The sequence below is a fragment of the Aspergillus aculeatinus genome, assembly GCF_003184765.1.
Source record: "Aspergillus aculeatinus CBS 121060 unplaced genomic scaffold BO66scaffold_42, whole genome shotgun sequence".
Classification (NCBI taxonomy): domain Eukaryota; kingdom Fungi; phylum Ascomycota; class Eurotiomycetes; order Eurotiales; family Aspergillaceae; genus Aspergillus; species Aspergillus aculeatinus.
This window is the reverse complement of record NW_020291511.1, coordinates 93,253-106,188: the sequence shown is the minus strand read 5'-3', so window position 1 is coordinate 106,188 and position 12,936 is coordinate 93,253. Positions and strand designations below refer to the sequence as shown.

Below are 12,936 nucleotides of genomic sequence, written 5' to 3'. Positions count from 1 at the left end.
TATAAAAGTACGTATTCTGGGTAATTTTGTAGACCCTGTACTATCTTCTTGGTCTCTTACTAGTACATAATAGTATCTCATTTCCTTACCCTAGTGATGACACCTGCTCGAGAGGTGGAAGATGCTTTGAGTCTCACTACGTGAGGCTAGCTGTTGAACTAGAACTAGCTCAGAAGAACCTAGGCGAGGCCGCAAAACCGCCGTCACCTATACCTTCAACATGCAATGAACATACCGGAGCGAAGCCGGAGTTCCAGCTTGGCATCCTTGAAGGCTCCTAACATCCAACTACACGATGGCTATACAGGCTCGAGAAACGAGGATGAATGTAACCTTTCAAGATATCGATTGCCTTGTCTCGCCCCGGTGTGTGTGAGCTAAGGTATTTTGCTCCCGATATTGAGGATATCCCGTATCAAACAATATCCTACGGTAGCATGACTAGGCGCCTCGTTTGCGCGGTCGTGGCGGCTCCCCTATTTGCACGTTTGTGCCGTCGTGAGCATTAAGCCGATGAGATTCTTAGTTCTGCGGTACAGTGCAGTACTATATACACATTTTTAATCAATTGGCCCGTTTACTTGCCGAGCGTTTACGAACCCGTTATGCCTGGCATACCGCCGCGACATTTGACTATTATCATGGTTTGAATGCTAGGCATCACTCTGACTAACATTTACCTGAACCGCCAGGCTTTGAGTGAGTATGGAAATGGATAATTGTTTCATGGTTCGTAATAGACAACGAGGGGGTACAAGCAGAGATGTGTAGCGCCCGATGTGTTGTTCGGTCTGTGTATATATATATATCTTGCTTCTACCTATGCAGGACAAGCTTGGACGCGTAATTCTCCTGTCGAGGTAGCTATGATGCTGCGTACTGAAGAGTTCTGGGACGAGAAAAATTGCTACATGGATCATATTAACCTCTTCTCCATGCACTTGGGATTTGGGACCAGGTTCAAACTTAATGTTTGTTAAGAGCGCATTGAGGTCGTAGTCGAACCCAAAGTAGGATCCCTGCTCAAGTTCGCGAGAAGGATTAGGGGTGCTGCCTCATTGGTACCCAGATAGGAAAGGGAAAAAGAAACCGTGGACTTGGGAGACCCCCAAGAGAAAAGAGACGGGGCCCCAGAGATCAAGAAGAAAGGCCAAGTACCAGACAGACAGGCGCAGAGCAGAGCACTGAAAGACCCATTTGTAAAATGCCCATGTATAAGTTACATGATAAGAACATCGAGCCTGCAAACTATTCCAATTACACTATTTCTCAAAGCCCCCCGTCCAACCATTGTGTCAACGACATGGCAAATAGACATGAATTGTTTCTATCTCCGAGCCTGGCGTCGACTCTAAAAGTCCACATACCGCTCTTCAAAAACATCGCAGGAATCTGAAAATCTAGCAACATGTCACTGCGGCCGCTACTGGGTAGGTAATCCATTTGAATACCATTAGAATCGCGAATAAGAAAGTGAGCTGCATCGTTGATGGAAACAGTTTTTAAAGGCATTGTAAGGGACCTTGGTTCCATGTAGCTACCATCTGGGTAGACAACAGAGGCGCTCACAGAGAGCGTCGCACCGACGAGGCCCTTATCAAAGAGTCCTCGTTCCTTCAGTTTGGATCCAGATAGACGACCGCGCAGGTAGACGAAAAAGACGCGGTCGCTGTAGGATGTCAGGACGTCATCATTTCGAGGCGGATATTAAGGGGGATCTTACGCGATGATAGGCGTCGGGGCAACCTCAAGGAACTCGACGTTCAATAGCTGGTCTTCCTTTGGCACGATATCGTATGTAGCATCGTTGTGGCCGGGAACTCTGTCTTCTTGGACCATAACGTCCACGCCGACGAGAGGCTTTTGCTGTACGGGGTTTGGCGATGCTCTGAATGACTAGTACGGCGACACAAAGACAGAGCCAGTGTGGGATATTCGACTTTATTATCTACCGGTGGTATAGATGACATTGAAAATGGCTTTTGGTGCGAGAGTGGGGAAGTGTTCAGGCAGCGATGAACAAGTGCTGGCTTTATGTTAAATGAGACCTGGGTGTCCTAGGGTGTGTGGTCCGCGCCACGCGGCGCAGGAACATGAGCGAATTCGGTTAGAGATCTCGCTACAGCAAGTAAAATTTGGTACCCTGTATACCTCAATGCTACGATAAGCCTTGGCAAGGCTCTAAGTAGGTGCCCGGAAATTGCTAAAATCAACTCTTTCTCGCACGTACAAGCACGTAGATAATGGTTGTAGCCTTTGTATTGCCTCCTGAGTTGGGTTCCAAACTATAGCCTACTAGGTAGCCCACTAGGCTGGCTATAGATTCGGATTTTGGTCTAGTAGTCGTAGCTGTTATATCACCTTTCGAGTTGACGGCGGACTTATTATACGCAAGAATGGGTAAAGATTCAGATTTTGGTCTGGTGATAGTAAATTTCTGTTAAAGGGGTTTAGGGTAGATTTAAGAAATAGTCACCATCATCGCCATATCTCCAGAGGTGCCACTCCCGACTTCTTTCGTACTTGGGTTATTCAATAGCACCATGCATCTGAAGTGTCTCTATCTTTGGGGCTTCTTCGCCGTCCCAGGCCTGGCAGATGACATCAACTTTGTTAACTATTGGAGGCAATGACGCAGGGTTATCAAAGTAATTCTCCCCATGTGTTGCTCTACACAGTGTAAAATTCTTACTGACGCCTGCATGATAGAATCTTGAACGACTGCATTTACAGAGCGTGATCTCCAGAAGACTGCCAGATCACGCTCAATACCCTCCAGCAGGAAATTGACAACGGAAATCTTCGTGATAAAGTCGACTACGCGATGTATCAAGTAGCACATGCAGGGTGGGAGGCCGGCGGCGCGAGTCCCCCGGGAAAGCTTCCAAGTGTTTGTTCTCGAGTATTTCACCTTCTTCGACGATGCCCTGAATCCCATATGCAACGATTATACCTGGGCATATTTTTCATCACGGATGGCCGACTAGCCACCCCTCACCCAGGAGCTCCGTCAGCAGCTCAATGATATGACCCGCAAGGTTAACGCGGTCATCAAAGCGGCAGCTCAAGATCTTCAGAGAATGGGCGTCATATATGTGGACGGTCTCCAAGATGCTTACAACGGCCACCGCTTCTGCGAACCAGGGGCCACCAAAGAGCAGACGGAATACATTGTGCGGTTCTGGTCGCAATACAGCCATTTCGACACGCCCTCTGAAGGCCGCGCTGAGGATGACGTCGAGGCCACCATACGACCACCATTCCCGGTACTCCGTTCGTTCCATCCTAAGGGCACGGCATATGCAGAGCACGCCACGGCGCTGTTTGCCGCCATAGCGGATAATAGAGCAGCGATTGCAACTGGCGGCGAAGGGCAGCAGATCGCTATTGCGTTGTATATTCACCCCCTAGGAGACCCGGGTTCGTGGGAACGGATCTTCGCATACGACACCAAGAAAGTCAGCGTACTGGTTGCTGATGTTCTGAACGGTCCAGATTATGTGGTCGATACAGTCTGGAAATCGATGATTGATCAAGCTGCCAGTCAAGGCAAAAAGATCCTTGGCTATGTTCGGACTGGCTACCTTGGCGTAAGTCAACAGCAATTTACAACTCGACTAGGCTCGCATGACCTCGCAGACTGGGCTTCGCAAATTGAACAAGATGTTGACAAGTGGTCGAGCTATATGGCACCAGTCTCGGCGGTATCTTTTTTGATGAAGGCTGGCCGGAATGCAGTCCCAACAATATTTACGCAGATCTGTACGCATACATCAATAATTATCGAAGCGGAAACACCCCGGCGTATATACAGTCCTCAACCCTGGCTCTCCAATCGCTCAATGCTTTGAAGACACTATGGATACGCTGTTGACATTCGAGAGCAGCTATGAGACTTGTATGAACTCGTTTGTACCTAATGATTGGATGCCAAAGGATCAGCGAAAGATATGGCACACCATCTACAAGGTACCACAGAATCAGACTGCAAGTGTTGCTGCCTTTGCGTCGAGCCGCAATGCAGGGTTGCTAGAAATTACCAATGATAATCAACCCAATCCCTACGATAATCCGCCCGACGAGGCTTATAAACAAGCAGTTATCGGGGCCGTACCGGGTGGTACGCCTTTTATTAATGGTCCGGTCAAAGTTATCACCTTCTACGTTGCTGGTCTTCCGAGTGATGTGGTTGTCTCTTCTACCGACTATAGCTCTGCCATCCTTATTTGATCATCAGTTGCGGATGCTCTTAGCTATGCGGTGTACAAGAACGGTATACAGGTCCTAGAACTGCCACCTTTATTAAATACAAGCTACCGTCGGCATACTCGAGCCAGGAACATCTGGTATTATCTTCGAGGTACGGTCGATTTTATCGTCAAACAGTGGAGGTCGCCAGCGGACGATCACAGCGCGCACGAAAAGCCTCCCGGAGCCTCGAGGGTACTATCGCCAATATGCGCTTTGAACAGAATGGTATTACCGTGACCTACAAAGCCGATATCTTGGTCCCATAAGAATTTGTGCGACTTTTCATCGGCATCAAACAACCTAGTTATAGCGGAGTCCATGGGTGGCCAATTCAGGTACCAGGCGTGGATGCTCAAGGTATCGCGTGGCATAAGATTGTCAACTACCTTATTAAAGGGAACGACTTTTACTCCGGCCTTTATAAATACAGTAGCGCTTGAGACGATACTAGCAAAACCAATGCGGATTGGACGTGGACCTCTATCGGACAAGCAACTCAGTCTCAGAATGATTACACGTATACTAGGAGCGTCCCGCTCGCTGGTACTAATGCTGTAGCCAGCAAGTATGTGATACAGGGTTAAGGGTATGCCCCAATCAAGAATATATTCAAAGGAACCCTTTATTCCTACAGGGAATTGTGAAAGACCCGGAAGAAAGTTATCTAAATGCATGAAGTCGCTAATGGAGTTGCTAGAGTAATGGGACTACTAGTAGTCAATAGTTCTACCTTTTGACCATGGATAATGGAAGAGTACCTACCGTACGGTAAGTATGGATGCAATTCATGATTCGGAAGCGAGACCGGCGGGCGGTGGATCCGGGTAGCTTGTCAATTGGCTGATGCCGACGACTGTCTTTTGCTCTTTCTCCCTCTCTCTCTCCTCTTAACTTCAATCAATACCTTTCACTTCGATACCTTACACTGCAGTATTCAATGGCAGTCATAGGGTCTGTCTGGACGAATCCGACATCCTATATCGACATTGTGTGCTTTCACTTCGGTAGGGAAATGATATCCTCGAGTCGGATAAGCAGGCAGGCAGTAAGGCGTCAGTCAGGTTTACCCGCGTCCGTGGAAAGTCCCCGTGGGACAGAAGTACGATGGCTTCCGTAACTTAATCTTTTTTTTTTTTTTGGCAATTCAACAGTTTTTTTTTTCTGACAGTCGGTCAGTCTGCATGGGCAGGTTGATCGCCATTGGTTGGGTGTCAATAGCAGTGAATTCAAATTGTATCGACCTCAAGAGCTTAGGTAGGTAGGTACTAAGGTAGGTACGGAGCAGCGAGGATGTGAACGGTCTTCGGGGGTTATGGTGGTGAAGGCCGAAAGGATTGGTCATACAATCGATTATTATTCACTCACAGACAGAACTAGGGTGGTTTTCTAGGCAGAAAGAACCAAGACCCGACTGACTGACCCCCCCATCGATGTATCGACTAACTGACTGTTATAGGGGCCTTTCCCAGGAGACTCGATCTTGACATCCCGAGTCGACTAGTAAATAAGTTTACCTTGTAGAGCAGCACCATTGGAGTAAGAGAAATTGAATCCCTTATATTTGACTATCCCCATTCAATGGATTGCAACAATTCTCGACTTGACATTGTAGTAACGTTAGTGGTGGTGAAATAATGATTAGGGAGGAACTGGCGACCAGAGACCGAGGGAGTAGGTTTTCTTTTAATCTCGACGCTCCACCAAAAACGACATCCGGGCCTGGGGACTTTCTTTTTCCTTCTCTCTCTCCTCCTTCCTCGATCGCTCTCTCACTCTCACTCTTGCTCTCTCTCTTGCTCTCTCTCACTCTCTCTCTCTCTTCTTCTCCTCCTCTCCTCCTCCTTCCCTCCCCTCTCTTTCTCCCTCCTCCTCTTCCCGCCCGCGTGTCTTTTTTTTTCCTCCACGACGGTCATTTCTCCCCGAGTCGTGAAAATCGTGTCGCCTGCCGGTCCTTGCAGAGACACGTTTTTTTAACCCTTTCTCTTCCCTTCTCCCCTTTCTCCGACCCGTCCGTGGTTCTTTCCCACACCCCCCCCTCTCCACCACTTACCACCCCCTACTGCCCGCTCCGTTGGCGTGAGAGGCAGTGACCGACCCAACAACACCTTGAGCGATGGCCGCCGTATCAGCTCCCACTCCTAAGCTGGATCGCTATATTGTTATCCACGTCGCAACCACCTGCGATGAGCATGGCGTCTACGTCACTAAGGATTCCGCCGAGGTGATTGAGTTGGGGTGGATCTTGTTGGATACCAAAACCTGCGAGGAGGTACGCATGAATCTTATTTGATTTTGTCTCATCTCGCTCGAGTCTTTCTCGTCCAATTCCAGCCTTCTCGTTGCTGCGCCCCTCTTCGTTGGATTCCCCTCACTCTGATAACCCTTGCTCGATCGCTGCGTTGCTGCACCGTCCCTCAACCAACCCAATCCTACCGGTCTTTACTCGGACAAAACTAGTCTCCAATTCAACCATCATGTTTGCTGACTCGGCGTCTCCATTAGTTGCACCATGAGAGCGTACTCGTCAAGCCTGTCAACACCCCCATCACGCCTCTCTGTAGTAAGTCTACCCAATCAACTTCAGCCTTGTCCGCCAATTCCTCCTCCCCGTCAGCCTCGATTCCTTTCCCTTTCCCTTTCCCTGCCCTCTCGGATACATCGGTTCGTTGGTTCAATGGCTGACGTTTCTCGACAGCGAGCCTGACAACTTTAACATGGGAGCATGTTCGCTCCGCAGGTACATTCCGCGATGCTATCAGCCGCTTCGACGCCTTCGCCCAGGAACACCTCGTCAACAAGAATCTCGAATTCGCCTTCGTGACATTGGACTCGTGGGATCTCCGTGTTCAGCTGCCTCGTGAGGCCCGTGACAAGGCCGTCGTGCTCCCCGCATACCTCCAACACTCGCGGACGTTCGACCTCCGGACCGAGTATCAGCGATGGCAGACTCACCACCCGGAGTCTCTGCCCTTCGGCCCCAGCTCTCTCTCCAACATCTGCGCCGCTCTCGAAGTCGAACCCGTGCAGTCCTCCGCCCCCATCAAGCATAACCTCCCATTCCACTTGCAGGCTTTGGCCCCCGCATCGCCGCGGAGAGCTATGGAAGAAGCCATTACGTTGGCCCGGGTGCTCCGTGGCCTGATCCGGAAGTCTCAGCCTCCGCACGAACATCCCGAGATCTTGACTCGCCCTATGGACGCCAGGGCCGATGTCCGGGCATTTTTGACCGAGCGCAGCAAGGTGCTCCACCTGAGCGGTCTACCCCACGATACTACGCAGTCGGAGCTGGAGAGTTGGTTTACCCAGTTCGGTGGACGTCCTATCGCTTTCTGGACTCTCCGCACTCCTGACCAGCACAAGCCCACCGGCACTGGATTTGCGGTCTTCTCGTCTCACGAAGAGGTAAGAATGGGAACTACGCACATGTCATACCGCTTGTCTAATCATCATTCCTCAGGCCGCTGAAAGTCTGTGCATGAACGGTCGTGCTCTCAACGAAAAAGCCATTGAGGTCTCTCCTTCCTCCAGCCGCGTTCTCGACCGTGCTGCTGAAATCCTGACGCCCTTCCCCCCCTCGAAGAACCGCCCCCGTCCTGGCGACTGGACCTGCCCTTCATGCGGTTTTTCCAACTTCCAGCGCCGCACCGCCTGTTTCCGCTGCTCCTTCCCCGCCATGGCCGCTGCCCCTGATCCGATGGGCTACGGTTACGGATACGCTCCCCCTTCCATGATGCCTCCTCACATGGGCCACGGGGGTCACGGCATGGGCCACTCCCGCGGTATGGGCGGCAATGGTGGTGTGGTTCCGTTCCGTGCTGGTGACTGGAAATGTGGATCCGAGGGTTGTGGTTACCACAACTTTGCTAAGAACATCAACTGTCTCCGTTGCGGTGCGCCTCGGTCTGGCGCTGCTGTCGTCGCTGACTCGGCTTTCCCCTCCCCAATGGACCCTCCCACTGGCTTTGGCATGGGTCCTAACTCCATGACGAGCACCCCCGCTCCCGGAGGCTTCACTGGATCGGCCGGTGGCTTCGGTGGCTTCAGCCAGCAGTTTGGTGCTCCCCCGAACAACTATGCCCTGCCCTCAGGCTTAAACAGCACCCCCAGCGGCTACGCTCCCATGGGCCAGATGAATGCCGGCTACGGTTCCTCGAACACCTCCCACTCCGCGGCTTCATTTTCTAACCCCGCCGCTCAGGCCGCTTTCACCGGTGCGGATCACACCACTTCCACGAGCGCGTCCAACGGCGCGTTCTATGGCAATGACGGTGCGAGCGACCCCTTTGCTTTTCTCTCCACCGGTCTTGGAGGATTGACTGTGGGCGAGGATGGCCACTCTCGTCGCAACGGAGCTGGTGCCAACAAGTCCCCGGCTTAAACGGCCCGGAGGCATATATTTGTCATTTCTTTTCTACGGTTGTTCCTCACGTTTTTTGTCCATATGAAGGTCTGGAATATGTTGGTATATGTGACGGTTGATATCCGTTGATGCGCATTTGTATAAGGAATTCTGCAGTTCTGGTGCATTCGGTTGGGAGGAGCAGGCCGGTAGCGTGTCGTCGTTTCAACGGGTTTGATCCTTTTTGTTTCGCCTGGTCTCGTTGCAGACCTTATCACAGACATTTTTTTCGGTATGTCTTACTATTTGCGCCATTGAAAGCGATGTTTGAGGATATAGAAGCCGGTCCTGGTAGGGTTGACGCTTCTGTCCACGGGAGTTTGCTGCGTCTTCATCGGCCGGGAGGCATTATATTTACCCCCCCAGAGATTCTCCGACGCTTTGGAATTCACGTGTGAAATCCGCTGGCACTTCGTGTGATTGTTTATTTCTGCTATGGGAAAACCTTCCGAGGTAGGCTTCGCCGGAGGTGGTGGCCGACTGGATGTGGATTGTGCTCGAGCATGGCATTGCATTCTAGATTTTGTCTTTCTTATTGGTTTTCCGCATTCATCTGCGCTCTTCGACAAGCGGGTTCATTGGAGAAACACAGGTATTGAATCACACGGGTTGGGATACAATGGAACGGACTCTCTTGGGGGTGTTGGGGTTGGGGTATTCCTTTTGAGCCAGCAAAATCTTCATTCAACCAGCGAAGGTCGATTGGGAGTCGTGGCGTGCGACCAGAATGTTCTGAATGTCCATAATTGTCTTGTCATTTTATTGTTCTCTACATATTGATGATTTAAAAGTCTGCTCTATCGTTCGATTATTTGTGGTGACCTGTAGTACAGTGACCTGCAGTCTAGTGAGTCAGTAGGAATGATTCCAGGTCATGAAACTTATAAAAGATTGTTGTCACCAACATTGAGGGCTGCTGTGTTGATGCCGGCTCAGGCAACGGAGGTAAGCGTCATAGTCCGGCTAGCCGCGCGCCTAGCGCTTGGGAGCTCTGAAGGCAGCGGCGGGACTCGCGTCCACCTCCATCTGTCATCGCCCAGGCCGGAGACCCTCAGCCAGCTCTTTACGACCCCAGACCACTAATTGCATCTTTTCACGATTCGTTTTTCTCCTTCTCCTCCATTATATCCGATAATCTTGCCTCCAGTGCTTGCTGCCCATCATGTCTGGCTACGATCGAGCTCTTTCAGGTAAGCCAGATCCGACCGAACCTAGCTTAGCTGAAGCTCCTACATCATCGACCCGAGGGGACTAGGAGCAAGTGAAGATGGATTGCTAATTAATAACAGTATTCAGGTATGGCGACTATGATACTACTTCCCAGAACCGTGATTAATGATCGTCATCAGCCCTGACGGGCACGTCTTCCAGGTGGAATATGCCATGGAAGCTGTTAAGAGAGGTACGTACCTCCACCTCCTCCCCTCAGCCATCTCCCACGGCCAACACCTCAACCTCATCCTTCCGACATCCCCCCCGGGGCCCCAACCTTTCACTCTGTACAGCATACTAACGCATGTGACCCAAACCGGACAGGTACCTGCGCCGTCGGCGTAAAAGGCAAGGACGTGGTCGTGCTCGGCTGCGAGAAGCGCTCGGCTCTCAAGCTCCAAGACACGCGGATCACTCCCTCGAAGATCGCCATGGTCGACAACCACGCCGTGCTGGCGTTCGCCGGCCTGAACGCCGACGCCCGGATTCTGATCGACAAGGCCCGCCTGGAGGCCCAATCGCACCGCCTGACCGTCGAGGACCCCGTCACCATCGAATACATCACCAAGTACATCGCCGGGGTGCAGCAGCGGTACACGCAGAGTGGAGGTGTGCGGCCCTTCGGCATCAGTACGTTGGTGGTGGGCTTCGATCCCAACGACCGCACGCCGCGGCTGTACCAGACGGAGCCGTCGGGAATCTATTCGGCCTGGTATGTTTTTCTTTCTCTTTGGTTCCTGGTTTGCGTGGTGGCCCGGCCATGGATGAGAAGGAAGTCAAACGATCTTGGCTAATTATGTCCTGATGGATACAGGAAAGCCAACGCCATCGGCCGCTCCAGCAAGACCGTCCGCGAGTTCCTCGAACGCAACCACCAGGATGACATGGATCGCGAACAGACCATCCAGCTCACCATCAAGTCCCTGTTGGAGGTGGTGCAGACGGGCGCCAAGAACATCGAGGTCGCCATCATGGCGCCCGGCCAGGCGATCGAGATGCTGCCGGACGACCAGATCGAGGCGTACGTCAAGAGCATAGAGACGGAGAAGCAGGAGGAGGCCGCCAAGAAGAAGACGGCCCGCGGCGGGACTACGACGGCGGCGATCCTCACTCGCCCTGGCGGTGGTGAGACCGGCGAGTCGTCTTGATTTGGGAGAAATCTAGATGAGAGAGAATGAAAGACAATAACAATAGTGGTTTTACTTTATCCCCTCAGCGCTGTGCTATGTTCGAACCAATGAAATACTGTGTCATGAAAGGTCGATTGTTTCTTCCGGTAGTGTAGTCTATAAAGTTGGAAGGAAGTATGAACAAGACGAGAGAAGTATACACCCCACCCTCAACACCAATTCGAATTAAGATCAACAAAAAAAGAAAGAAAAGAAATGTAGCATGAAATCGTAAATCTTCGTAAAAAAAGAAACCCCTGCTTTGCCTTGGGCCCAGACAGGCAGAAGCGAAATCTAGTTCTAACCCAACCGATCCGAGATATCCTTGAAATTGAAGATAGATTTCTCCTGGTGCCCACGAACCCGATCATCCTTGAGCATTCTACGTGAAGCATTATGCATTAGCTTAAATCCAATCAAGCTTTTCTTTGGGTTGCTTCAGTCTTCCACCAATCCCCCTTCCCCCCTTTCCCCTCCATCTCATTTCCCACTGGAGTGGGGCCCCCAAAAAAAAGGCCACCTGCCCTCCTAAGGAAAGGAGAGAAAGGGGAAAAAAAGAAAGGGAGATGATAGGGTGGAGGGAAGACTGAACAAGTGACAGCACGGAGTAAGAGAAAGAAAATCATACCTCGAATCCACCCGCGCATCCTCGCCTTCCACGTGTAGCGTCGGCGTCGGCGTCACGGCCTCGATCACGAAGTGGTTGTCGCAGTGGGGACAGTATTCGTCACTGGGTTGCGAGGATATTCGTTAGAGTTACGTGTTTTCTTTTCTTTCTTTTTTTTTTTTCCCACACCCGGTGATTTATGAAAGGACGGACACACCTCTCGTCGAATTCGGCGGTGTCCTTGCGGAAGCACTTTTTGCACTTTTTGCAGGCGAAGACCTGTTTTTCCCCAGTTGTTGTTAGTGTTTGGTTGGGTAGGGGGCTGAGGAGTTGGTGTTCGTGGTGGTGGTGTGGCATTGGGGCGTGCTTTGTGCCTGGTGCTTTGTGCTTTGTTTTGGGTACGAGGGATTGAGGGGCCGTAGGGTGTAGGGTGTAGGGTGTGGTGTATGTATTGTCAACGGTGTAGAGGTGAACACCAGGCGAGAAGGGGCTGTATGTACCATCTCACTGGCTTTCTGGAGGGGATGTCTTTCGGTCTCTTGGTGGCATTCGGCGCAATCGAACCATTTCTTGCCTGTTGATTTCCCATGGTTCCTTAGTTTCGGAGGCGGAATGAAGCAATGAGGATGAGGCAGTGAGATGATCGGGACTTACAGCAAGGGGATCGGATTGCCACTTGAGCGTTGAGGACGTGTTTGCTATAGTCGGTCGAGAGATGAGGTTATTACTTGCGGTTGCGGGCTGCGGGCTGCGGGCCTGCGGGCTGCTTCCTTACCACATGGTTGTTCTGATTGTCGATGACCCAGTGAGGGCTGTCTGGGCTTTGAAGTTGGAGTTGTGGAGGTGTTGCTGAAATGCTAAGTAAAGTACTGTTCTATTTCTGTATTGGATCGTGCCGGTTGGAACTGGAGCTGAGGCGGAATAATGAAGCCTAATGTAGAAGACGCGGGGGGAGAAGGGAGGCTAAAAATAAAAAAAGAAGCCAATAAATGACGGATCCAAACCGCCGGCTGTCATTCCGCCTGCCCGCCATTCTTCCTCTACTTACTATGGACTAGCTATTCGTCTCAACTTCAACTACTTCCTTCTTCGAACTTCACTCGACGCGACTCACTCTACTCTACCTCGAGCTTTTGTTTGTGGTTCACTGTGCACTACTGGAGACTACACCCTAGTCTCGCAGTGTCGAGTCCTCATCCCCTTTCCCTTCCTCTTCTTTGTCGATCCACCCGAGGTATTCGTTCTATTTGGTTGCCTCGAGTCGTCGTCTTCCGTTGTGCTTCTCCCCTCCCCCCCCC

At 51.3% G+C, this 12,936-nt stretch overlaps 5 protein-coding genes across 5 annotated transcripts; 3 read left to right on the top strand and 2 right to left on the bottom strand.

The window, feature by feature from the left end:
- Positions 1-1,041: 1,041 nt before the first annotated feature.
- Positions 1,042-2,026, bottom strand: BO66DRAFT_393832 (uncharacterized protein). Its single transcript, XM_025647848.1, has 2 exons — positions 1,724-2,026; positions 1,042-1,669 (listed from the first exon to the last, which is right to left on the bottom strand). The coding sequence occupies exons 1-2, from the start codon at positions 1,837-1,839 to the stop codon at positions 1,270-1,272; spliced, it is 516 nt and encodes a 171-aa protein (XP_025501213.1). The 5' UTR covers positions 1,840-2,026; the 3' UTR covers positions 1,042-1,269.
- A 1,000-nt stretch (positions 2,027-3,026) lies between these two features.
- On the top strand, positions 3,027-4,230 carry BO66DRAFT_441108 (uncharacterized protein; the record flags this gene model as incomplete). Its single annotated transcript, XM_025651314.1, has 2 exons — positions 3,027-3,762; positions 3,815-4,230. 2 exons carry the CDS (start codon positions 3,027-3,029, stop codon positions 4,228-4,230), a joined length of 1,152 nt encoding a protein of 383 aa, XP_025501212.1.
- A 1,749-nt stretch (positions 4,231-5,979) lies between these two features.
- On the top strand, positions 5,980-8,857 carry BO66DRAFT_156395 (putative RNA binding protein (Arp)). The gene is made up of 4 exons (XM_025642183.1): positions 5,980-6,520; positions 6,754-6,811; positions 6,947-7,653; positions 7,709-8,857. The coding sequence occupies exons 1-4, from the start codon at positions 6,365-6,367 to the stop codon at positions 8,627-8,629; spliced, it is 1,842 nt and encodes a 613-aa protein (XP_025501211.1). The 5' UTR covers positions 5,980-6,364; the 3' UTR covers positions 8,630-8,857.
- Positions 8,858-9,690: 833 nt separating this feature from the next.
- pre6 (proteasome core particle subunit alpha 4) lies at positions 9,691-11,118 on the top strand. Its single transcript, XM_025647847.1, has 5 exons — positions 9,691-9,840; positions 9,940-9,946; positions 10,000-10,052; positions 10,187-10,574; positions 10,677-11,118. The coding sequence occupies exons 1-5, from the start codon at positions 9,813-9,815 to the stop codon at positions 11,008-11,010; spliced, it is 810 nt and encodes a 269-aa protein (XP_025501210.1). The 5' UTR covers positions 9,691-9,812; the 3' UTR covers positions 11,011-11,118.
- A 3-nt stretch (positions 11,119-11,121) lies between these two features.
- On the bottom strand, positions 11,122-12,586 carry BO66DRAFT_393828 (CHY zinc finger protein). The gene is made up of 6 exons (XM_025647846.1): positions 12,414-12,586; positions 12,293-12,336; positions 12,139-12,212; positions 11,856-11,917; positions 11,660-11,761; positions 11,122-11,413 (listed from the first exon to the last, which is right to left on the bottom strand). Exons 1-6 carry the CDS (start codon positions 12,416-12,418, stop codon positions 11,332-11,334), a joined length of 369 nt encoding a protein of 122 aa, XP_025501209.1. The 5' UTR covers positions 12,419-12,586; the 3' UTR covers positions 11,122-11,331.
- Positions 12,587-12,936: the final 350 nt, after the last annotated feature.

Bases quoted from the DNA above. Each gene is read 5' to 3' on its own strand.
- pre6 (XM_025647847.1), top strand. From the start codon at position 9,813: ATGTCTGGCTACGATCGAGCTCTTTCAG. The intron at 10,053-10,186 runs GTACGTACCTCC...CAAACCGGACAG, and splicing joins CATGGAAGCTGTTAAGAGAG to GTACCTGCGCCGTCGGCGTA. The intron at 10,575-10,676 runs GTATGTTTTTCT...TGATGGATACAG, and splicing joins TCGGGAATCTATTCGGCCTG to GAAAGCCAACGCCATCGGCC.
- BO66DRAFT_393828 (XM_025647846.1), bottom strand. The intron at 12,213-12,292 runs GTAAGTCCCGAT...GGAAATCAACAG, and splicing joins GGCAATCCGATCCCCTTGCT to GCAAGAAATGGTTCGATTGC. The intron at 11,918-12,138 runs GTACATACAGCC...GGGGAAAAACAG, and splicing joins TCCAGAAAGCCAGTGAGATG to GTCTTCGCCTGCAAAAAGTG.
- BO66DRAFT_156395 (XM_025642183.1), top strand. From the start codon at position 6,365: ATGGCCGCCGTATCAGCTCCCACTCCTAAGCTGGATCGCTATATTGTT. The intron at 6,521-6,753 runs GTACGCATGAAT...CGTCTCCATTAG, and splicing joins ATACCAAAACCTGCGAGGAG to TTGCACCATGAGAGCGTACT. The intron at 6,812-6,946 runs GTAAGTCTACCC...GTTTCTCGACAG, and splicing joins CCCCATCACGCCTCTCTGTA to CGAGCCTGACAACTTTAACA.
- BO66DRAFT_393832 (XM_025647848.1), bottom strand. From the start codon at position 1,839: ATGGTCCAAGAAGACAGAGTTCCCGGCCACAACGATGCTACATACGAT. The intron at 1,670-1,723 runs GTAAGATCCCCC...GACATCCTACAG, and splicing joins GCCCCGACGCCTATCATCGC to CGACCGCGTCTTTTTCGTCT.